General features: G+C 44.3%; 1 protein-coding gene across 5 annotated transcripts in view; it reads right to left on the bottom strand.

Moving 5' to 3' along the window:
• Window positions 1–23,336, bottom strand: part of PSEN1 (presenilin 1) — a 43,392-nt gene extending 20,056 nt beyond the window's left edge. The window contains exons 1-4 of one of the 5 annotated variants that reach the window (XM_069950274.1): window positions 23,229–23,336; window positions 17,149–17,262; window positions 12,687–12,818; window positions 4,928–5,160 (exon numbers count right to left, since the gene is read on the bottom strand). In XM_069950274.1, the coding sequence (XP_069806375.1) occupies window positions 4,928–5,160; window positions 12,687–12,773 (320 nt within the window). In that variant the 5' untranslated portion in view covers window positions 12,774–12,818; window positions 17,149–17,262; window positions 23,229–23,336. Of the gene's footprint in view, window positions 1–4,927; window positions 5,161–8,350; window positions 8,403–12,686; window positions 12,819–14,784; window positions 14,980–17,148; window positions 17,263–17,487; window positions 17,512–18,056; window positions 18,170–23,228 lie in introns of those variants that run through there. The other 4 variants (XM_069950275.1, XM_069950276.1, XM_069950277.1 and 1 more) reach the window with 4 other exon arrangements.
• Window positions 23,337–24,753: the final 1,417 nt, after the last annotated feature.

Raw genomic sequence — 24,753 nt, 5'->3', positions numbered from 1 at the left:
ATCAAATCTGCTGCGGATCTGCTGTAGGTGTGAACGCACCCTTAAAGTCCCCATATATTGTAGTAAAGTTGCTCATACCCACTGATTGTTTACAGTGTATGGTGGGGGTCCTCCTAATGGATTTCAGCTGCCGACCTTATTGTTCTGGAAGAGATAAGCCACCACCAGAACTGTCTGCTAGTGTTCACATGCATAGAGGATCAATAGATATGGCTGTCCATTGAACAGACAGCTAGTAAAGGTGTAGGGCCGCTCTCCCAGCAGCCACATGGACAATGGAAACTGGGGTCCGCCATGATCTTCACTATACCAGGAGGGGAGAGATGCGGAGATACATAGATATAGATTTTTATATGTTCCCTGTATCATAGATCATGGTGAGGTATGAAATACCAAAACAGCATCCAGCACAAATACAAGTAAATTTCACGTCTCTCAGTCTTTTATGCATCTAATTCATTTTCATTGTGACCTCAGGGGTCTCCCAGGGCTTCATCGCTGACAGCCTGATTTGTCAATCAGTCCTGGAAACCCCCCTTAGGCTGCGTTCCCACACGTGGCTGAAACCACGCCCCTATTTATTCACCAATAGCCGCGTGATAATACACATAGTCCCGGTAACACAGTGCAGCTATTGGTGAATGCACAGAGCAGGGTTATAGCCACGTGATAGCCAGCATGTGAGAAGGCGGCCTGCGGGTCCTCTAACACACAGCAGTATGGAAGCCAAAACCATGAATTAACATAAAGGACAGATGCTACTTCTGTTCTACACAACAGTGAAATAAAAAAAATAAAAAAAATTGGAGTAGAAGGAACATCTGTTCTTTATATGATCTGATTCATTAAGATTCACACCAGATTATGCATCAGGTACATCACTGCATAAAGCCGGGACAAACGCACAAGGAGAGAACAGCGCTGGAACCTTTTTTTTTTTTTTTAATTTAAAAAAAGGACTGCGCCACTGGGATCTCTGCACGAATGCCGACCGGCTAATGAAAAAAACAAAAACTATGTGCCTGATGGTGCAGTCGCTTTAAAACTGCAAATTGTGAAGGCCACATTATACGGCCAATGTTCCGGGGAAAGCCATCATCGACCTGTCAGCTCAGCGCTTGATTCCCCCTCATTCCCCTGTGCTATTACACACAGACTGGAGCTGGAGGGGCCACCCAAAAGATCCTTAGATTGTTCGAGTGGCCTATTTAAGTCAGTGGTCGTCGCTGCACAAATCGGGATTTTTTAAGATGTTAAAAGAGTAAGGCTGATAATCGCTTAGGGTAATAGGGCTTTTGAGCAACCTAAAGGTACATTCACAGGCAAGTCCCAAATTCCCATAAGAAAGAGTCCAATGGATCCATCCACAGGTAAACATACAAAACACGTATGAAAAAAAAAATTAACCAGTCACTGTCTGAGGGTGTATTCACACAGGTATTATTGTAAGTCCGGGCTTTTTTTTTTTTTTTTTTTTAACAGCCGGCGGGGAGAACCTAATAAGCAACAATTACTTACTTCTCCTCGTGCCCACGATTCGCAGTGTCAGACCCCTGCCGGAAGGAATTCTAACGCCCCCCCCCCCACCACCCTCCCCAGGTTATGATGACGTCACGACTCAGGGGAAAATGCCTGACCCTGCTGATGGATGCCCCTACAATCAGTGACTGCAGCTCAGTACCGCCCCAGTCACTGACTGGCTGAGCGACCAGTCTATCAAACAGGTCATGACTTAGAAGAGCTGAGAGCTGCAGAATGACTGAGGATGCCCCTGAACGGGATGGGCATGAGGAGTGGGAAATTCATGTTCTTTATTATGTTTGCCCTGCCGGACTTCTGCCATTAATCCCAGTCTGTGCTATAGGCCACGTTCCCACGCAGTGGTCATGCACGCGGCACCAATTAGCGCTCAATGTTGAAGAGCTAGATCGCCAACATCCCAGGTCTGGATGCAACTGCAATGCGGGGAACAGTGTCTTATATGCCCCCTCTATTTATGATCTGTTCTCGCCTTTGTATTCAGTAACTGCAATAAAAATGGGAACGTGTGAACACGCACAAAATATCTAGTCCACACGGTTTGTATAATAAGAGATTGAGACACCTGGTGGAGCCACACGCTAGTGTGAACCCAGGCTGTGCTTCTCTTACAGAAAGCCGTGTACTCTATATCAATGGAATGAATCAAATGGAATGAATATTTTCAGTCGCAGAAATTTCTGCCCTAAAGGTTTCAAGGCGGGAGGTCAAAAGAAATACACGTGACTTAACAAAACGTGATAGATCACTATACTATGAGGATCCCAGAGTGAGAAAGCTCTCAGCAAACCACTGCAAGGTGAAGAGCGAGGCTGTAGGGAAAGATATTCCGGCTTTTATTGTCCTTCAAGTGCTATCATATAAAATAAATCCAAAGGCGGCAGTGGTATTAAAATGACGTGAAGGCGGTGGTTTATTAATGACGTGGAGGCGGTGGTATATTAAAGGAGAAGTCCGGTGAAAGTATTTATTTAAGTATTGTATTGCTCCCAAAAGTTATATAAATTACCAATATACACTTGTTACTGGAAATGCTTTTCCTGCACTTACTACTGCATCAAGGCTTCACTTCCTGGATAACATGGTGATGTCACTTCCTGGATAACATGGTGATGTCACTTCCTGGATAACATGGTGATGTCACTTCCTGGATAACATGGTGATGTCACGACACGACTCAGAGAGCTGTGGGGGCTGTGGCTGCTGTAGAGGATGATGGCAGGGGGATAGTCAGTGTCCCTCCAGTGCCCTGTGTTCCTTAGTGTCCCCCTACCATCATCCTCTCCAGCAGCCACAGCCCGCACAGCTCTGGGAGTCGGGGCGTGACATCACCATGCTATCCAAGAAGCGACATCGCCATGTTATCCAGGAAGTGACATCACTGTGTTATCCAGGAAGCGACATCACAGTGTTATCCAGGAAGCGACATCACCACGTTATCCAGGAAGTGACATCACCATGTTATCCAGGAAGTGACATCACCATGTTATCCAGGAAGTGACATCACCATGTTATCCAGGAAGCGACATCACCATGTTATCCAGGAAGCGACATCACCATGTTATCCAGGAAGCGACATCACCATGTTATCCAGGGAATGAAACCTTGATGCAGTAGTAAGTGCAGGGGAAAAAAAGTCAACTTTATAAGCATTGGTGTATGCTGGTGATTTGTCTAACTTTTGGGGGGCAATACAATACTTTAATAAAAATTTTTGCCAGACTTCTAGTGAAGGGGGTGGTATATTAATGATGTGAGGGGGTGGTATATTAATGGCGTGAAGGGGGTGGTATATTAATGGCGTGAAGGGGGTGGTATATTAATGGCGTGAAGGGGGTGGTATATTAATGGCGTGAAGGGTGTGATATATTAATGGCGTGAAGGAAACCGGTGGAATATACATGGAGGACGGAACAGTCACCTCTGGCACCGCTCATCACCAGGTATACCATGGCTGGATCAGTGAAATAGGAATCAATACAGCTGATCTCCTCTACCGCCAGACTTATAAAAAAAAATACTAATCTATATCGTCAACTCAAAATATACAGCTGCCTGAAAATCGTTTATCATGAGAAGTATATTATCTGTCAGGAGGAGGATATAAATCAAAGAAATCCTCAGATTGTAAATCATTCTACACATATCTAACAGCTATAACAGTATGTCACCGGGAGACGGCAATACATTCTTTGGCACAAGCCCATAAGGACGCATGCACATACTGTACTCTGGAGAACTAAATCTTGGCAAGGAAGTGGAAACTTTGTAAAGCTGTCAGGCTGCATATCTAAAGTGATATGGATACCTATAATCGTATTAATACTTTGATCATTGGGAGAAGAGATCTCACATTTACCAGACACAGCCCTCCAGTACCAGGCTGGCTCCAGTGATACCAGGGCTGCCAATCACTGCTACACAGGGGGTTCGTTACCACAAGCGCTGTAGGGGTTAACCGCTGGTATCAGTTTTCCCCAACAGTAAAACCAGGCTGGTCGGTCTGTGGTCCAGGGGTTATCCAGGTGTTCACAGCATGGGGAAGGGCACAATGCCAACACAATACATGAACATGGCCGGTGTCTTCAAGAGATGGCAGTATTCTTGTAATGGAGGTGAAGTGTAATACCACACACAACCTGAGGAAAGGGGTGGCGCTATTTTTCTACAAAGTAGCTGTGTTTGTTCTAATCCTGTAAAAGCCATTTGCATATTGCATTTCAGTGCAATAAATATTTCCCCTCTTGAAAAAAGCAGTTTAGTACTTTACAGGACTGACTTTGGCCCAAGTAAGGGTCAAACTAACACAGCATGGGTATGGTTACCTGTCTTGTTTGCACTTTCTACAAAACCTGCACCAAGATGAATTAAAAAAGAATTTTTCTTCCCACCAGAGTGCGCTGTCCTACGCCTTTCACCTAAAGAATAACACGGGGTATATGGTATTAATATAAAAATCAGATCATCAGATCATCTGTGACATCTAGTGGCAGAAATGAGTACTGCATATATTAGATCCAGCACATCAAGGTTAGCAACTTTGACAGTGACTAAAATTTTAATTTTGAGGCATATAGACGGGTAATGGGTATGTGTATTTAACATTTTTATACATACTATTCCCAGCATGTCCTGACAGCTGCAGGCAGTCTTGACATGTTAGGAATTGTAGTTTTCCAGCGGGTGAAGTAGTATTTTTTTTTTCACAAGCACAAAAAATGTGAAACTAGTCACTCAAAATGTGGTTCACAAATAGAAAAACGTCACAAAAAAATAAAAAAATCACATCAAAACCAGAGTGAAATTCCCAGTGCAGATAAAAAGCATCATTCATCTAAGACTTGAGAACAATCCAGGCAGGTCTGGCGATATATAAAGCTATACTCACAGCTGGCCATCCTTCCTTGTGTAAAAGCTGACCGACTTTATTGTGGCTACCACGACCACCATACAAAGCGTCACCGGCACAAACAGCATAATCACATGCTTGGCACCGTATCTCAACGTCAGCTCCTCGTCTTCCTCCTCGTCTTGTTCCAGCACTTGCTGCGAGCTGCTCTGCGTCTGTCCATTGCTCTGGGACTCTGTGCGCTCATTGTTCCTTCGCTCACTGTTGTCATTCTGAAAGATCAAAAAGTGACATAAGACAGCTAAAACTCTGATATGGTATAATAATGGAATTCCCTGCAACAACTACATTAAAGGGGTTGTTCACCCAAAAAAAAAAATCTTACACCACTTCCTGCAGGACATACAGCAGCTGATAAGTACTGGAAGACTGCAGATTTTTTGGTAGAAGTAAACTACAAATCTGTGGCACTTTTTGGCACCAGTTGATCTCAATTTTATTTATTTTTTTGTGAATTACTCCTTTAATAAGCAACACGTCATTCTAGTTGCAGAATGAAAAAAATCTGCACAAAAATCTCTACATGGATGTGTGCGCAGAATCTGCGTGGAACAGACTGTGTAGGACGGGTTCTCCGGCATTAATTAAAAACCTATTATTCTGCTGGGGCTGTGGTGGACACAACTGTGCGGCATACTTACCTACTCGCTCCACAGCAGCTACTGGTTCCCAGGTCGTCCATCTTTTGACAACATCCATTGACATGCCACTCCCACTGAAATTGAATACTGACTGCAGCGGACAGCGGGTGACCTGAGAACTGGCAGCTGCTGTGTTGCGGGACAGGTAAGTATACTGCACGTTTTTTTACCCCAAAGAGTAGTAGTTGGTCTTCTTATGCTGGACAACCACTTTAAAGGTAATGTATCGCTTCCATTTTCTTTTCTATTAATAGTGACATACTAAAACATGTTCTTTTGTTCTAAGCCATTTCTATTTCCTGATTTTTTTTGTACATTATTATGGGGACTTCTATCTTGCCTATTCTACAGCATTTAGTGAAATGCTTTACAGCAGGCTTCATGGACACTGAAAGACAACACACAGGACCTGAGAGCACTGTGGCTGCAATGCTGTACAGATTACTTTACAGCAGCCTCCTCTTACCACCACAGACAACAAGAAGGATCAGCTTAGTTTCAGAAAATAATATAAAAAAATACATAATACAAAAGAAAAAAAAAATTATATATATATATATATATATATATATATATATATATATATATATAATCACACATATACATGCAAACACCATATATATATATATATATATATATATATATATATAATCACACATATACATGCAAACACCAATGTGTAGATGGTCAATGTGAGAGGGGACGCATACGTGAACAGTTCTGATGGCACTGCCGTCTGAGCTTACATATATGACATCAGATACAATATACTAATATAAGGCTAGAGATGATGTTACCATATAATAAGTTCAGTTATGGGCAGATTACTAAAAGACCTGAGGATTAAGGTGTTTCCTGTTCCATTACATAATATCCTCCAGAGATGAGAAGAACCAACAGCCGATTCATCATAGCGTGAGCCGGGGAGATAGAGAGGACAACGTCTACAAGATATCACTAAGCATAAGAAATGCTGCATATACATTACAGGGAATCTGTCAGCTGTAAGTCACAATTCAAACTGCTGACACTGTTAGATAGCTGTCAGGTCAGGAAGACACCTGGTACTGCTGACGCTGTTAGATAGCTGTCAGGTCAGGGAGACACCTGGTACTGCTGACGCTGTTAGATAGCTGTCAGGTCAGGAAGACACCTGGTACTGCTGACACTGTTAGATAGCTGTCAGGTCAGGGAGACACCTGGTACTGCTGACGCTGTTAGATAGCTGTCAGGTCAGGAAGACACCTGGTACTGCTGATGCTGTTAGATAGCTGTCAGGTCAGGAAGACACCTGGTACTGCTGATGCTGTTAGATAGGTGTCAGGTCAGGGAGACACCTGGTACTGCTGACGCTGTTAGATAGCTGTCAGGGAGTCACCTGGTACTGCTGACGCTGTTAGATAGGTGTCAGGTCAGGGAGTCACCTGGTACTGCTGACGCTGTTAGATAGGTGTCAGGTCAGGGAGACCCCTGGTACTGCTGACGCTGTTAGATAGCTGTCAGGTCAGGGAGACACCTGGTACTGCTGACGCTGTTAGATAGGTCAGAGAGACACCTGGTACTGCTGACACTGTTAGATAGCTGTCAGGTCAGGGAGACACCTGGTACTGCTGACACTGTTAGATAGCTGTCAGGTCAGGGAGACACCTGGTACTGCTGACGCTGTTAGATAGCTGTCAGGTCAGGGAGACACCTGGTACTGCTGACTCTGTAAGATAGCTGTCAGGTCAGGGAGACACCTGGTACTGCTGACACTGTTAGATAGGTCAGGGAGACACCTGGTACTGCTGACACTGTTAGATAGGTCAGGGAGACACCTGGTACTGCTGACACTGTTAGATAGGTCAGGGAGACACCTGGTACTGCTGACACTGTTAGATAGGTGTTAGGTCAGGGAGACACCTGGTACTGCTGACACTTTTAGATAGCTGTCAGGTCAGGGAGACACCTGGTACTGCTGACGCTGTTAGATAGGTCAGGGAGACACCTGGTACTGCTGACGCTGTTAGATAGGTCAGGGAGACACCTGGTACTGCTGACACTGTTAGATAGGTCAGGGAGACACCTGGTACTGCTGACACTGTTAGATAGGTGTTAGGTCAGGGAAACACCTGGTACTGCTGCAGTCCTCCTCTCCCAATATCAGCAGGATGAACAGGTGCAGCTACTCCCAACAGATGAAGTATAAAAAAAACTACTTTATTAAAATAATAAAAACATGTATAAAAGGCTCAGCATTACGTGTTTCTAGACCGGACTGGTCTCTTCATCAGATGCTATCAGCACCCAGTCCCAGGGAACGGCGGTCGCTTGCTCCTCTCAGTCACCCCGTGTAATAGGGGCTTTAGGGTCCGTTTACACAGAAAGATTTGAAGTCAAAGCCAGGAATGGATTTAAAAAGAGGAAAAAATACCTGATCTCTGTTTATAGTCTGTTTCTGGCTTTGGCTTCAAATCTTTGGCAGATAATATTTCTGTGTTAATGGACCTTTAGTTCCATTGAAGTGCTTGGAGCCTAATTGCAAACTGCACCTGACCTGGAAACAAGAGCGCTGCTGTCTCTGGAAGAAAGCGGCCATGTTTGTCTAAGTCTGGATAACCCTTCAACCTGATGATTGACTGACTGGCTGAAATCTTTATAGGAAATGTGTTTCCCATCACAAAACTATAGAGAAATCATATCTGCTTCTGCAATTCTTACATCTATAAAAGTATCTCTATAAAGTAGAGAACGTCCATGATGCCGACCCCCTAATACTCACAGGCTGGAGCACAAGCAGTGGTACAGACTCCTCGTCCTCCGACATTTCTGTACATGTGGTTTGTGAGGAAGTGACCGCCCAGCTCTAGTGCACGTCCCCCCCCCCCCCCCGGATAACAGGCCGGGCTGGGATATCACTAGTTAGGCATTAACCACAGCACAGGTCTCTGGAGTGCAGCATAATTCTAGATAATAGTATACCCGGGATTACAGTACGTTACAGCAGCAGCAGCACCGTTCCCTGGTCACAGGGATCAGAGCTGCAGTATGCTTTACTGATCAGCAACAAATGGAAAATCTCAGTCGCTGGAAAAATATTTTCTGATTTTAAGTAAGTTAAGATAAAACTAGTGCTAGAGATTTGTAATTTACTTCTATTTAAAAATCTCCAGTCTTCCAGCACTTATCAGCTGCTGTATGTCCTGCAGGAAGTGGTGTATTCTTTCCAGTCTGACACAGTGCTCTCTGCTGCCACCTCTGTCCATGTCAGGAACTGTCCAGAGCAGCAGCAAATCCCCAAAGAAAACCTCTCCTGCTCTGGACAGTTCCTGACATGGACAGAGGTGGCAGCAGAGAGCACTGTGTCAGAGAAGTGGAGAGAATACACCATTTCCTGCAGGACATACAACAGCTGATAAGTATGGGAAGAGTGGAGATTTGTTAATAGAAATAAATTTCAAATCTATATAACTTTCTGACACAAGATCATTTGAAAGAAAAAAAAGAATTTGGGGTGAACAATAGAAGTAAATTACAAATCGATATACTAAAATGAAACAGAGTTTCCAGAAGAAAGCAGCCATGTTTTTCTGATCATATACAACCACTGAAAACGCCCATCATCTATACAGCAGTAGACGTCTAACGCATCAGCCACTCCTCTTTATATGTATGTGTCATGGTGCCTTAATTAAAAAATCTTAAAAATTGAATTGTCACCCCTGCGTCTACACCTTGTGAATCCAACCTGAAACAAAGTATGGGCTCACCACCTATCAGTACAGCCAGATACAGACTGTGCAGTGTGCATGGTGAACGATCAGTGCCCTCTAGTGGTTACACTGAAGTATAACAGGCCTGATGAGAATTGTGGATGGGAAACTACTACCTGATGCTGCTCTGTTTTAACAAGTCTTCTGCCCAGCAAGAGGCTTCTTTGTGAACGGTGAGACTGATAGACAGGAGACATACTTGCTGGTGCTGAGACTTCCCAGATATGCTGCAGTCTCCATTATCTGAATGTAATTTGCATGAATCTATGTACATGCTGCCAAACTAACCCTCGGTCACATAGAGATGATTTTCATTCAAAGAAAATTCTGCAACAAAATACACTGTGTGCAAATCCTATGGGTAGGATTTGCTTGTTATTTAACCCTTTGAGGACCAGGCCCAAAATGACCCAGTGGACCGCGCAAATTTTGATCTTAGTGTTTTCGTTTTTCCCTCCTCCCCTTCTAAGAGCTCTAGCACTCTCAGTTTTCTATCTACAAGGCCATGTAAGGGCTTATTTGTTACAGGAATAGTTGTACTTTGTAATGGCGTCTTTCATTCTACCATAACATGTATGATGGAATTCCAAAATTATTATTTATGAAGATATAAATAGGTGAAATCGTAAAAAAGAATGCAATATGGTAACGTTTGGGGGGTTCCTGTGTCTACGTAATGCACTATATGGTAACAGCGACATGATACCATTATTCCATAGGTCAGTCCGAACACAACCATATGCAGGTTACACAGATTCTCTAATGTTATATATGTATTTTTTAAATGAAATCCTTTTTTTTTTTGGCAATTAATTATAAATAAAATGGGACTATTGTGACGCTTATAACAGTTTTATTTTTTCACCTACGGGGCTGTATGGGGTGTCATTTTTTCCGCCATGATCTCTAGTTTTTATTAATACCATATTTGTGAAGTTCGGACGTTTTGATCACTTATTAACTTTTTTTATATATAATGTAACATAAAATCGTTAATCTGTGCACTTTTTCCCTCTTTTCGTGTACGCCGTTTACCGTTTGCAATGACGCTTGTTATATTTTAATAGATTGGACAATTACGCACGCTACGGTATATTATATGTTTATCTATTTATTTATTTTTATATGTTTTATTTATATAATGGGAAAGGGGGGTGATTTCAACTTTTATCGGGGGAGGGGTTTTGGGGTTGTGTGTTAGTGTTTTTAACTTTTTTTTTTTTTTTTACACATTTGAAGTCCCTTTGGGGGACTTTTACATCCAGTACTTTGATTTCTACACTGATGAATGCTATGCCATAGGCATAGCATTGATCAGTGTTATCGGCGATCTGCTCATTGAGCCTGCCTGTGCAGGCTTAAGGCCCTATTCCACGGAACGATTATCGTCCGTATTCAGCAGATATCGGCCACTACGGACGATAATCGTCCCGTGGAATAGAGTGCAACGATCAGCCGACATCGTTCATGTCGGCTGATCGTTGCAGTCGCTTGTTTTTCAACATGTTGAAAAACAAGCGACTGATACAGCAACGATCTGCTGCCGTCGCTCCGTTGAATAGGAGCATCGGCAGCAGACGTTGCTGTATCCTATGGGCTGCCCGGACGATCAGCGATCACCCGGGCAGCTACCACCCGGAGCACGCTTCATAGCCAGAGAAACACCCAGGGCGTACAGTTACGCCCTAGGTCGTCTGGGGACAGACTTCCATGGCGTAACTATACGCCCTGGGTCGTCTAAGGGTTAAAGGGGTTATCAAGGCTGGTGCTGTTTTTGCTAGAAAGTAGCTGTGTTTTTCCAATTCTGGATAATACCTTTAGAAGCCCTTGGTGGTGGTGAAGATAAGGAGATTTCATAAAGAATCTTTTTATTATAAGGGACAATAAGCTACATGGTATAAACCGAACACAAAACAGAGCAGAAGGTGATCTGCTGTCAAAAAAAGTGCAGAGAAAAGCTTCCAGCGCTCCTGTATAGTATCATTTCAATATGTCTGGTATCCCAGATTGTAGGTTGAAGAAACTTGTATTACTATGTATTTAGAATACATTGCTTCTGGATTCATTTTGTATACAGAGGTAATAATCAAGGATATATATATATATATATACACACACACAAACTCTAGAAAATGTGCAAACCCTGGAACAGAAGAATGGATGGGTAGATAGATAGATAGATAGATAGATAGATAGATAGATAGATAATCAAAAAGATAGTTCAGCAGCACTCCATTGATGAGATGGTGCCAGCGGATCTTGCCTTGACCAAAGGCTGGAGTAAATATACAGGAGATAATCTACAGTACTGGTTTGTAACGTGAAAAAAACTTGTGAATTCATTCCATGTGAAAAATATTCATTCCAAATAAAACATAATCAAAGCAAGATGCAGCATACAAAAGAAAACCGGAGCAACGTTTCAGCGATCAACCTTCACCTACATGCTTGAAAATGGCGAAAGTTGTTCGCTGAAACGTTGCTCCGGTTTTCTTTTGTATGCTGCATCTTGCTTTGATTATGTTTTATTTGGAATGAATATTTTTCACATGGAATAAATTCACAAGTTTTTTTCACATTACAAACGAGTGCTGTGGATTATCTCCTGCATAGATAGATAGACAGATAGATAGATAGATAGATAGATAGATAGATAGATAGATAGATACTGGGATAAGTAGTAATGCTGTCACCTAATGGTATTATGCTTGCAGCTTACATTAGATGATAATATTTATGTGGTGACCTGTTATGGAACCGCAGTCTTATCAAAGAACCCAAGGCATATCTCTATCAATGTGTATAGGTTAACAATTAGAAACCCCATGGCCTTTACTAGCAAAAATGCTCTGATCGGTTTATAATGCAGAAAGTTAAGATGTCTAGTAACGCAGGTGAACCCGATCACATGAAATGTCTTGTGTGGCAGTACCACACACAGCCACATAGATGGCGCTGTGGCGGTAAGTGCAATAAAGCAGCAGTATATTGAGGCTCTTTTATTTTGCTGTTCTGTAGGGGTCATTCGGGGAGGTCGGAATCCCACAGAAGTACTATAAAATAGAAAAACAAGGTGCTTCTCTAGTGTGGGACACATTAAACCGCGGGTGTAAAACTTGCGTTCCCCCAGCTGTTGCAAAACCACAACTCCCATCATGCCTGGACAGCCAAAGCTTTAACTTCAGCTGTCCAGGCATGATGGGAATTGCAGTTTTGCAACATCTGGAAGGCCACCTATTTGACACCTGTGCACTAAAGTACCTGAACATAATAAAAATAAGTGCACAAATTCAGAGTAAAGCTACATTGTATTTAATAAAATTACAAATAAATTCATGCTCATACCATGTTAGCCGCGTGGCTTTCAACAAAATCCTCCGGCGGCACCTGTCCCTGCTGCAGCTGAGTGAGTGATGCCGATAATTCAGTCATCAGGGCTCAGGGTAGAAAAAATTCTATTGAAAACTTCAATTAAATCTGCAAAGAAACAAAACACAAGAATAAAAAAATAAATAAATATATAATTATATATATAATAATAATAAAAATTATATATATATATATTTGTCCCAAACCCTCGCAACCCCCGACAAGAAGTTGTGTAGTTCTTTCATTTTCAGTGTGGTGTTGTCTCAGGCTCCCCATCCCTGAGTGACACAGTCACTTCTGACCATCTGCCACAGGCTACATCCCCATTTTTCTCACATCTATCTTTATTGGGACACTTTGTGAAGAATGAGATGTGTTTATAGCATGCTGCCTGAAAACAAACAAACAAACTGAATAAATGCAGCAGATGCTGCAGACTCTTCCCTAGCTAAAAAGCAGATTTCAGGTAAGGCCACCAAACAGCGAACACCGGGCAGTAGTCCTAGTATTAGTAGCAGTAGCATATCCTGAACTGCTGCCCTAAGGCTCCTTTAACGTGTGACGATTTGTTGGCCGCGGCCGTCTGCAAACGGATTCCAATCAGTGGGTTAGGCAGTCGTTTTTAGGGCCTTTACACGTCACGATAAATCAAGCGTCCGTGCTGCTATCCGTCCGTCCATGCTGCATTCCTGCAGCCATGGAAACTGGCAGCACAGATTTGTATATAGGATATGTATACATATCTGTGCTGTCAGTTTCCAGATCATGTAGCAGTCCATACGTACCTAGTGCACTGCTGCTGTGATGCGGGGCTTGCTGTTCCTCCAGCTCCTCCATCCAACTGCTCTGTCTTCAGGGCCCGCCTCCTCTGGCTGTCAATCATTCTGGAAGAGACGGAGCCTAACACAGCAACTGGAGGTGAGAGCCGGAGAGAGCAGGATGCCATATCACAGCAGCAGTGCAGAAGGTAAGTATGTACTGCTGTGTGATCTGGAAACTGACAGCACACACATATGTACATCCATGCTGTTAGTCTGCCTTTATCGTTATCAGCCTCACAGGTTTACACTGGAAGATGTGCTGCCAATAAAGATAAATTTTAAAGCGATTGGCTGAGGATTGGCCGTTTCCTTGCTCCTCCGCTGACTGCTGTCACTTATACACGGGGAAATTATCAGCCGCAGGAGCGTCTCTTGCAAAGCTCCATGCCAATAATCGGTCCTTAAAGAGTCACTGTCGTTTTTTGGTTTTTTTTTGGCAGAAATCAATAGTCCAGGCGATTTTAAGAAACTTTGTAATTGGGTTTATTAAGCAAATATGCCATTATCTGCATTCAAAAAGACTTTCCCCAGCTCCCCCCTCCCCCTCCTCTCTCTCATTCATTGCTCATTATCAGGAAATCTCCACTCTTTTACATCAGTCGAACCCTGTGTAATCTATGGAGATGGAAGGGGGAGGAGGGAGATTAGTCGCCAGCAGAGAACAAATGATTACACAGCAGGACCTGTGTGAAAGCCGGTATTCAGAGGCCAGAGAGCTCAGTGCTGACGTCAGAGGAGATAGTGATGTAGCTGTAAATTAACTCTTTGTTGTCTTCCTCCACACCTTCCCTCTTCTTAAGATGACCATGAAGACAGCGGGAGAGCTTAAAACTGCTTTTTCATTATAAAAATGCATTTTTCCGCTAATAAACCCAATTACAAAGTTTTTTAAAATTGCCTGTACTGTTGATTTCTGCAAAAAATTAAAAATTTAAGAAACGCATGTGGCCGAAACCAAGACCGCCATTTATTCATCAATAGCCATGCAATGTTACCGACATCTTTTTTACACAGCCAGTATATCAGCCCTATGGACCAAGACCCTTAAGAGGGACTAAACCTTAAAACCTACAGGGACATCAGTTCTTGTGGGGGATAACCTCCCAGCTTGCTGGTCCCCCTTCTTATTTCTGGGAGGGGATCTTACATTACACACCCCTTTCTGGGTTCCGCAGGGTCTTGTAGCTGTAGTTCACACATACTACACGTCCCATATTTGCTGCAGATGACACTGTATTCAATCATTCACTCACATTGATTTCCACAGCAAACATGGTAACTTTGAACGTCCCTATAAGAGTATGTTCACATGGCATTTTGGGCATCCAAGACATGTATCAGTGCTGGGAGATGGACGGGCCCCATTCTCTTCCATTGCGAGTGACTATGATCTGAGAATTCCTGCCTCGGACTGCTGCGCTTTTCATTCGGAGATAAAGCCTGTATATGTACGGAAAATTACCCAAATGTCACTTGAAATGAATGGGCCCTGTGCTTCTCTGAACACGGATACGCACTGATGTGAACAAGAAATTTACATTCCCACTAACTCTCCATTCCAGGACGCAATCTGTACCGGAAGCCCCCTGGAAATTTCTTGGGAAAAGCCCTAAGTGGGCGGAGCTTGATCTGAGGAGAGGCCCCGCCCACTGACAGGAATTCACCTGAAGCACTGATTGGTCCAGACATTTGAGAAGAATTGCTGTACTGCTGCAAACCACCAATCAGAGCTCAGCTTTCGTTTATTAAGCTGCTGTGGTAAAACGAAAGCTGAGCTGTGATTGGTTGCTATGGGCAACCAAGATTCCTAAACCTGGGAATGCTTTCTGTGGGGATGGTTAGGGGGCGGGAGCGCATGGGGAGGAAGCTGAAGCCGGATTGGAGGGGGCGGGGGAGCGCATGAGTCGGAGCAGGATCAAGGGGGGGGGGGGGGAGCAGCACAGGGAGGGAGAGGGAGCTGGGTTGGGGGGAGCACAGATCGAGACAGAAAGGGGGCCTGGGGGAGAATCAAAGCAGTGGCAGCGGGAGGAGGCAATGTCCGCGGCCTCCTCCCGCCGAATCTCCCCATAGACGCTGCGGTCGTTTATGGGGTTAACTGTCCAGGGGGGAGCACGGACCCCCTTCAGACAGGAGCGACAGAAGGAGGCTGCCAGATCTCAGCTAGGGACAGAGGGGGGAGGCAGGGAAAGCATGACGTCTAGGGACGTCATGATGCAGAATGGCACTGCTTTTCATGACGTCCTTGGACGTCATATTTGGGGAAGGAGTTAAAGGGGCACTCCAGCGAAAATTTTATTTCACATCAACTGGTGTCAGAAAGTTATTTAGATTTGTAATTTACTTTTATGTAAAACTCTCCAGTCTTCCAGTACTTATCAGCTGCTTTATGTACTGCAGGAAGTGGTGTATTCTCTCCAGTCTGACACAGTGCTCTCTGCTGCCACCTCTGTCCATGTCAGGAACTGTCCAGAGCAACAGCAAATAACTATAGAAAACCTCTCCTGCTCTGGACAGTTCCTGACATGGACAGAGGTGGCAGCAGAGAGCAAAGTGTCTGAATGTAAATTTCCTGCATGAAATATAGTAGCCTATAAGTATGGAAAGACTTGAGATTTTTAAACATTAGTAAATTACAAATCTAAACAACTTTCTGACACCAGTTGATTTGAAAGAAAACCCCTTTAAGGTGGCGTCTCTTGACAAAGAGGCTTGTGTGTGATTTTATGCAATAGGTCTTATTCATTGCTGTCCCTGCTGATAGCGCTGAGGATAAAGGTTATTTTCTTACCTTCATCCTTGGTGCCATTTTAGGATATTAGTTGTTTTAATGCAGTGGGGGTGGGGCTACCGCCCCCAGTGCACCAGTCTGTCCCAGTTGGCCCGCCCCTTTTAATAAACATTGTGGCAGCGCTCTTATTAGCACACAGAGTGGTAGTCCCACCCCCGGGTGCATAAAAATGCATAATTAGCACATGGAAAAAAAACAAACCTACTAATATCCCAAAAACGGCGCCAAGGATTAAGGTAAGAAACATGATATGATGCCTCTAACCTGCTGGCAGTGTCCTTTTAAAGGGGTATTCCACTCAAACATAACTTTTGATATGTTGCTGCCCATGGTGAGTCTAACAATTCCTTCCATACTTGTTATTATCTATTCAGTCTCTTTCCCCCAGTTCTCAGCTGCTGCTTTCTGCTGAAAAAAACAAAAAACTGTGTGAGCTTTTCTCTCCATCTCCCCCTCCTCCCCCCTTCCTTTTGAGACTCCCTGGCAGGAGTTATTTGCAACTATGTACCTATATTTTAATGCTGGCCTTAGAATGACCCTCTCAGCATTACAAAGAAGCTACAATATTGCAAATAAAGCCTGCCAGGAAGTTGTTTACATCAGCTGGGGGAGGAGGGGGAGACAAAGAAAAAGGCTCACATACAGATTTTTATGTTTTCAGCAGAAAGCAGCAGCTGAGAACTGGGGGAAGGAGACTGAATAGATAACAAGTATGGAAGGAACTGTTACTCTCACCATGGGCAGCAACATACCAAAAGTTATGTCTTAGTGGAGTACCCCTTTAAGTTTTTATATATTTTTTAAATTACCAAAGACCAATGTTACTTACAGACTTTCAATAAAGAATTCAGAGGTCCCCTTTAGTTTACGCCTCACAGATCCTTACGTTCAGCCGCACGACATAACAGCAAGAAGCCGCTGATTGGATACAAGTAAGGTAACTCTAAAAGAAATAAAAGAACACATTAGTTATATGGATCATAAGAACATTTATTTATCCCAGCAGGCTAGAAGTCTCTATAGCACAGGGGTAGGAAACCTTGGCTCTCCAGCTGTGGCAAAACTACAACTCCCACCATGCCTGGACAGCCAAAGCTTTAGCATGATGAGAGTTGTAGTTTTGCCACAGCTGGAGAGCCTAGGTTCCTACCCCTGCACTAGCACCTACATAACGTCTAGGCTTCCTCGTCCAGAAGCAGGCGCGGGGTTGGGCGTACACACATGTATATTACATAGTAGACGGCTTTCTTGCTTTCTCTTGCAAAACCCCTTCAAGCTGAGACTTGCAGGCATACTTTTCTAGTGCAGCAAAGATGGAATATATTACAGCGTCAGCTTCCTAGTTCCCATAATTCTGTATGTGAGATCCCCAACCGTTTATACGTCCAAACAGATATACAGGCAAAAAGAAACATACAAAAACATTACAAGTTTCAATCCGAATAAAAATTCTTAAGCGTGACCCCAAAAACATCATACAATACTGGAGCTGCAGTGAAAAGAAGTATAAAAAAAATGGTAGGCTACTATGAGTATATATATGATCAAGGAAAGTCTGCAATTAGATATTTGCACCAAAGGTCTCCTTATCTATGGCCAGGTAAGAACTTCCCTGTCAGGTCCTGGGGCCCTTATACTTTGGCACTAGGACCTGGCGGGTGAGAAGAACAGTGTTCTGATGAGGTTTCCTCTGCTCTATACCACACATAAAGCAAAAGACGACTTGTATGCACTCACCAGTTACTGTGTCCTTGCTGCTGCCATCCTCCCTGACCTCAGGCACGATGTAGGAGGAGATGGAAGCTGCTGTGTATCCTCTCCAACAACTAGATACTAGTCATGGCACGCCTGGTTAAAAAAGTTTTTTTTAGGCTCATGGTGCCACCAGATAGAGCAGAGGAGAAAAGCCAAACTGTGTTCTCCTGGCCTGGCAGATCCTGGGGACAGTGTATGAGGGTCCCAGGACCAGACAGGGTTTTTTTTTTTTTAAAGGGGTTATCCAGCGCTACAAAAACATGGCCACTTTCCCCCTACTGTTGTCTCCAGTTTGGGTGGGGTTTTGAAACTCAATTCCATTGAAGTAAATGGAGCTTAATTGGAAACTGCACCTGAACTGGAGACAACAGTAGGGGGAAAAGTGGCCATGTTTTTGTAGCGCTGGATAACCCCTGTAAAGCGGTAGTGCGGTGTTAAGCATTTATTCACTAAACACACAACCCCGGCCGCCATCTTAGGACAATGACGTCATCTTCAGGAGGCCAGACGGACCGCTCCAGCCCTCCCTCATGCCAGCCTTCCTCCACCGCGTCATCAGCTGCTCAGAGTATAACTATGCACAGCCAATCGCGGCTGAGCAGCTGATGACGCACTGGAGGGGGGCCGGCATGAGGGAGGGCTGGAGCGGTCTGGCAGGCCTCCTGAAGATTACATCATTGACCCAAGATGGCGGCCAGGGTTCACAGCGAATACGTAAGTATAATGCACCACACTTCCGGGTCTAGCGTGGGTGTGGGGTAACATAGGGAAGGGGGGCATTCACTTAAAGGGAACCTGTCACCCCCCGTGCCGGGGTGACAGGCTTCCGACCCCCCTTTACAGCCCCCTATACTCCCCTGATCCCGCCGGGTCCCGCTTCTGGATCCGGTCGGGTCACCGAGATCTCAGCCGCTGCAGCCCGTGCGCGCGCTGAGAGATGAGTCCAACACTCTTAGAGAATGACGGAGAGTCCAACGCTCCGTCATTCTCTATGAGTGTTGGAATCATCTCTCAGCACGCGCGCCGGGCTGCAGCGGCTGAGATCTCAGTGTCCCGACCGGATCCAGAAGCGGGACCCGGCGGGATCAGGTCAGTATAGGGGGCTGTAGCGGGTGGTCGGGAGCCTGTCACCCCGGCACGGGGGGTGACAGGTTCCCTTTAAAGAACACACATTACAGTGTTGTATAACTTTGTAATGTGTGTTATTTAGTGAATAAATACTTAACACCGCACTACCCCTTTAAGGCCCCGATCACACTATGGATTCGGCACTGAGATTTCATGCGGAAACCACCAGTGCAAAATCAGCGTCAATCTGTAGTGTGACAGGGCCTAAGGAGTTGTTGTGTTTTGTTTAGGTGTTTGTTTGTTTTTGTTTTTTTTTTATTTTTGTGGTCGTTGTTATGGATTAGAGGCAGATACTGAAACAATGGGGGAGATTTATCAAACATGGTGTAAAGTGAAACAGGCCCCGTTGCCCCTAGCAACCAATTAGATTCCACCTTTCATTTTCCAAAGAGTCTGTGAGGAATGAAAGGTGGAATCTGATTGGTTGCTAGGGGCAACGGGGCCTGTTTCACTTTACACCATGTTTGATAAATCTCCCCCATAGCCTTTTTTATTTTTAATTTATAGTGTACCTGTCGTACATGTACATGTTTTGATCGGTCAAGGTGTTCACACCTGTACCGAACACAAGAACAATCCCCGCTCTGTGTCAGTGAAAAGAGTCAGGCTCAAGGTCGTATTACATGAGGGGGAAGTAAGCACCGACCTGTCTGTGCTCGCTTTCTCCTCAGGCCCCGAGTGGGGGCCGCCCAAACAACCCCTATTACACGGCGCAACAAGCAGCAGACCGTGGCTGTACAAATCGTGCTTTCAGCATGATGATAGACCACGATCAGCCGACATGCCAACATGGACGTCTCTCCTTACTGTAATGATAAGGAGGGCACTGATGGAAAGTGATCTGTACAGAACTGGAAGTCTCAGCACATTATTAGTCTTAGGGGTCGGAAGAAAAACGACAAGATTTCAGGATGACTTTAAAAGATACCTAGTAACGTGGAAAATTTTAAAAAAGAGAAAACTGAAAAAAAGATTTACACAATATTATTGGATGACACATTCCCTTCACGCACGACCTGGAATAAGCAACTGGCTTTCACCTCTGTCAATGACAACAATGCATAACTGAGATCTGTATCGTCACTTTCACCTCTACTTAGATCACCCGGGTGGGGACAGGAGGACCGGCAAAACAAACACCTATGATAACGGATGGAACAATTACCATTGACTTACCAATGTAGAAAAAATCGTACATATAATTAAATACAAGTGTTTAATGTTATAATACATTTTTAGGTCCAATCACCAAATTTGTTTTCTGAGGTTCAAGATATTATCTAAAATTAGATAATGCACAAACAGCGCCCCCCTTGTCCTCAGGTTATGTGTGGTATTACAATTCAGCTTTATTCAAGTCAATGGAACTGAGCTGCAAGACCCCCACACCCAAACTGAGAACAGGAGAAGCGTGGTTTCTAGAAGAAAGTGGTCATGTTTTTCTAAGCCTGGATAACCCCTTTAAGTTTTCTAAGGTGAGTTTTACTGTATGAGAAAAGTGGAAACAACAAATTGTCAGCACATGCCATGTAAGGGACGGGGTTGGTTTTTTGTTTTGTTTTATAAAAACAGTAAGAAAACCAAATCGGGATGAGTGAGGGTGGGATCACACTGAGGAATTCACACAGATATTCAGGCGGATTCCGCGGCAAAATGCGTGTGGAATCAGCACGGAATTCCGCCCGTAAAGAATGAACATTGTGAATGTACAGTGGCTTTAATCGGCTTTCCGCTTATTTGTTCACACAGCGGAATTTCCGCGCTCAAAATTCCGCCGTGCATCCGCCACATGTCAATTCTTTGGGCGGATTCCACTAGAGGAATCCTATAGAAGTCAATGGGGCTTTAAATCTGCTTGAATTCCGCTCCTATTCTGCCAGAGCTGAATAGGGGAGGAATTTCAAGCATAAAACTTTCTGCTTCAATTTCTCGAGAATTCCTCAGTGTGAACCCACCCAAACACACAAAGCCACAGAAACGGGTGACAAAGTCCACAATAACTTGGCACTCCCTGGACGTTCAGATGAATTGCTAAGATATTGAACCTGTCCGTTACCTCTGTTCCTGTATAAACGTTCAACGATCGTAACTGAGGTTTATATTCCGGAATTCAGGAGGAAAATTATTCCTATTTCACACCCAAAAAGAAACTAAGGCAGTAACCACAATGGACCACCAAACAAATCACTACTGTAGTACTAGGCGGTATGCCTGGGGAGTCAGAGACATGGCTGATCCTTTGTGATCTTTTCTAATTGACTTGAATGGATTCTAATGCTGGGTTTACACGGAACGATAATTCGCCCAATCGAACGATTAACGATTTTGAAGCAACGATTTTATTTTTATAACGATCAGAATTTAGATGGAGAAAAATCGTTAGAAGATTCGTAAGAAAAATCGTTATTGCGATCGTTTTAGCCCATCTTTCACATAGGGTGAATCTTTAAAAGACTGTTTACACGAAGCGATCTGCGAATATTAAGCGAATGACGGACGGACGACGATTTGAGAACATGTTGAAAGATCAAAATGAACGATTTTTCGCTCATTGCCAGATCTTTTGCTGTGTTTACACGGAACGATTATCGCTCAAATGCGATCGTTATAGCGAAAATTCGAACAATAATCGTTCCGTGTAAACCCAGCATAAGGGTGCGAGCACAACAAGCACAGATAGATGTCTACAAGGCAAGGCTGGTGGGAACCTATACAAGGCAATGGTGTGGCTCTAGCGTTAAAGGGGTCGTCCAGCGAAAATCTTTTTTTTTCAAATCAACTGATATCAGAAAGTTATATAGATTTGTAATTTACTTCTGTTAAAAAAAAAAAAACTCAATTCTTCCCATACTTAACAGCTGCTGTATGTCGTGTAGGAAATGTTGATTTTTTTTCAGTCTGACACAGCACTCTCTGCTGACATCTCTGGCCGAGACAGGAACTGTCCAGAGCAGATTCATAGAAAACCGAGATCTCAGCCAGAGATGTCAGCAGAGAGCACTGTGTCAGACTCGAAATAAAACAACATTTCCTGCAGGACATTCAGCAGCTAATAAGTATGGGAAGACTTGACATTTTTAAATAGAAGTAATTTACAAATCTATATAACTCTCTGATATTAGTTGATTTGAAAGAAAAAGATTTTCGCTGGACAACCCCTTTGATCAGCCATCGACCACGCATCGGAATCAGTGATCAGCAGCAATTGATCATTCGCTCGCTGATGCTTTTACGTCCTGATTAAAAGGGTGTAATAGGGTCTTTGTTTCCCCGATGAGACGCCGGTTAACCGTTCTAGTTCTTCAGTGTCTTTAATCAGTGATGTGCGGAATGGACGTCACTTTGTCTATAACAGGGATGGGGAACCTTCGGCTCTCCAGCTGTTGCAAAACTACAATTCCCATCATGCCTGGACGGCCAAAGCGGAGCTTTGGCCGTCCAGGCATGATGGGAATTGTAGTTTGCAACAGCTGGAGGGCCGAAGGTTCCCCATCGCTGGTCTATATTATTATGTTGTTGCCCCTAATCTTCTGTTCCATTGAGGAGTAATCCAAGCCATATGGACCACTACATAGCAACACCAATGGATCCCAAGAGACCCATTGACTTAAATGGGATGTGTAAGGTGTCTACCATTGTACCAGTGGCCTACGGCCACCACAACGTGCCAACGTCCAGCAACTCTAGCCATTCTGCTTGTGTGTATAGAAGTATATACCATTACCAATCCCTATGGCAGCCACAGCTCATGGCTACCATCCAGCACACGTGACCCCCACTGGCCTGTGCACCACGTGACCAGTCAGTTATCACAGGCAGGCAGTAGCATGAATGGGATGGGAGCCCTATAGGGCCAATGTAATCCTGGGAATGAGGGTACAGGGGAGAGCAGCCCTCCGGCCGCCGGGGAGGCGCTGTTTCCGGTGGATGGACGGACGGGCGGGCGGCTACTGAGACAATAAAAGGGATGTCAGGAGACATGGCGGCGCTCACTGCTTCATTCCGGCAGCCGGGTCAGTCACTCACCTCCTGCTGCCCGTAGTCTCCGTACACCACCCGTCTTCCCCGGTAATAGCCTCTCTTTACCGACTGCGGGAATCTGTAATCAGGTGTCTCAGTGTCCCGCGCACACATCCGGGTCACGCCCCGCCCAGGATGACGTCACGCGTCAGAGTCTCGGCGCCATCTTGGGGTGGGCAGATGCAGCGAGCGCTGAGGGGATGAGGGTGCAGTTCTCGAAGGGGGCGAATGGGGGCAGCACTGGCGGGGCTTATGTGTATCCAGGAGCATTTACAACCTTATCTGGGATTGAGACAAGAGTCTCTATTACTGGAAGTTCACACACTGCAGATTTGTTGTGGTTTTTGCGCACTCCATGTGAGGAAACAAATATAAAAACCATTAAAGCTATCTACATGGAAAAACTCTAAGGTCCCATTCACAATAGAAGAAAATCTATATGGATATATGGAAATCTGGATAGATTTCTGAACCAATAGGATTGTATTGGGCAGGGACACCCTTCAAGATTTTTTTCATGCTCAAACTATAGATCCTGGCCTATGGGAAACTACCCAGAATTCTGTATGTGCTGCTTGAACACCCGGGCTAACGTCAGTACCACAAGGTGAAGTGTCTATCCCTTTAACGGCACCCTTAGGCTATGTTCACACTATGTATAAGTATGGCCGTCGTTGCCATCGGCAACAACGGACGTACTTTATGCACCTGTGAACATTGGCTGTTTCTTAATGGGATACCGGCCGGAGCGTTTACACATCGTATATGCTTTGACCAGGATCCATGCGGCGCCGCAAATAACTGACACGTCAGTTTTCTGCGGCCGCAATTCAATGTATTGCGGCCATAGGAAACCCTGTCTGTTCACACAGTGAAGCAAGCGGCTCCAGCCGCTCACTTCACTGTGTGCTATGGGAAGCTCTGATGCGGGCGTGCGCTGATGCGCCCACATGAGAGCTCTGCGGCCGGAAAGCACCCAGCCGGTACTTACGTAGTGTGAACATAGCCTTAAAGGGCGTAACCCGATGTGTTTTTACGCCATTCGCCCTGGGGTAAAACTGACGTGTTATATATGTTCCTCAAGTCGTTACGATTACAACTATATATAACATGTATAACTTATATTGTATCGGATGGCCTGTAAAAAATTCAAACCATTGTTAACCAATATACGTTCCTTAAAATCGCTCCATTCCCAGGCTTATAGCGCTTTTATCCTTTGGTCTATGGGGCTGTGTGAGGTGTCAGTTTTTGTCATGATGTGTTCTTTCTATCGGTACCTTGATTGCGCATATACGACTTTTTGATCGCTTTTTATTACTATTTTTCTGGATTTGATCGCGAACAAAAATTAGCAATTTTGCACTTTGGGATTTTTTTGCGCTGACGCCGTTTACCGTGCGAGATCAGGAATGTGATTAATTAATAGTTTGGGCGATTACGCACGCGGCGATAGCAAACATGTTTATTTATTTAAAGCCTGGGAAAAGGGGGGTGATTCTGACTTTTATTAGGGGAGGGGGCTTTTTCC

The sequence above is a fragment of the Dendropsophus ebraccatus genome, chromosome 13, assembly GCF_027789765.1.
Source record: "Dendropsophus ebraccatus isolate aDenEbr1 chromosome 13, aDenEbr1.pat, whole genome shotgun sequence".
NCBI lineage: Eukaryota > Metazoa > Chordata > Amphibia > Anura > Hylidae > Dendropsophus > Dendropsophus ebraccatus.
The sequence above is the reverse complement of the archived record's forward strand: the minus strand, read 5'-3'. Positions and strand labels throughout refer to the sequence as shown.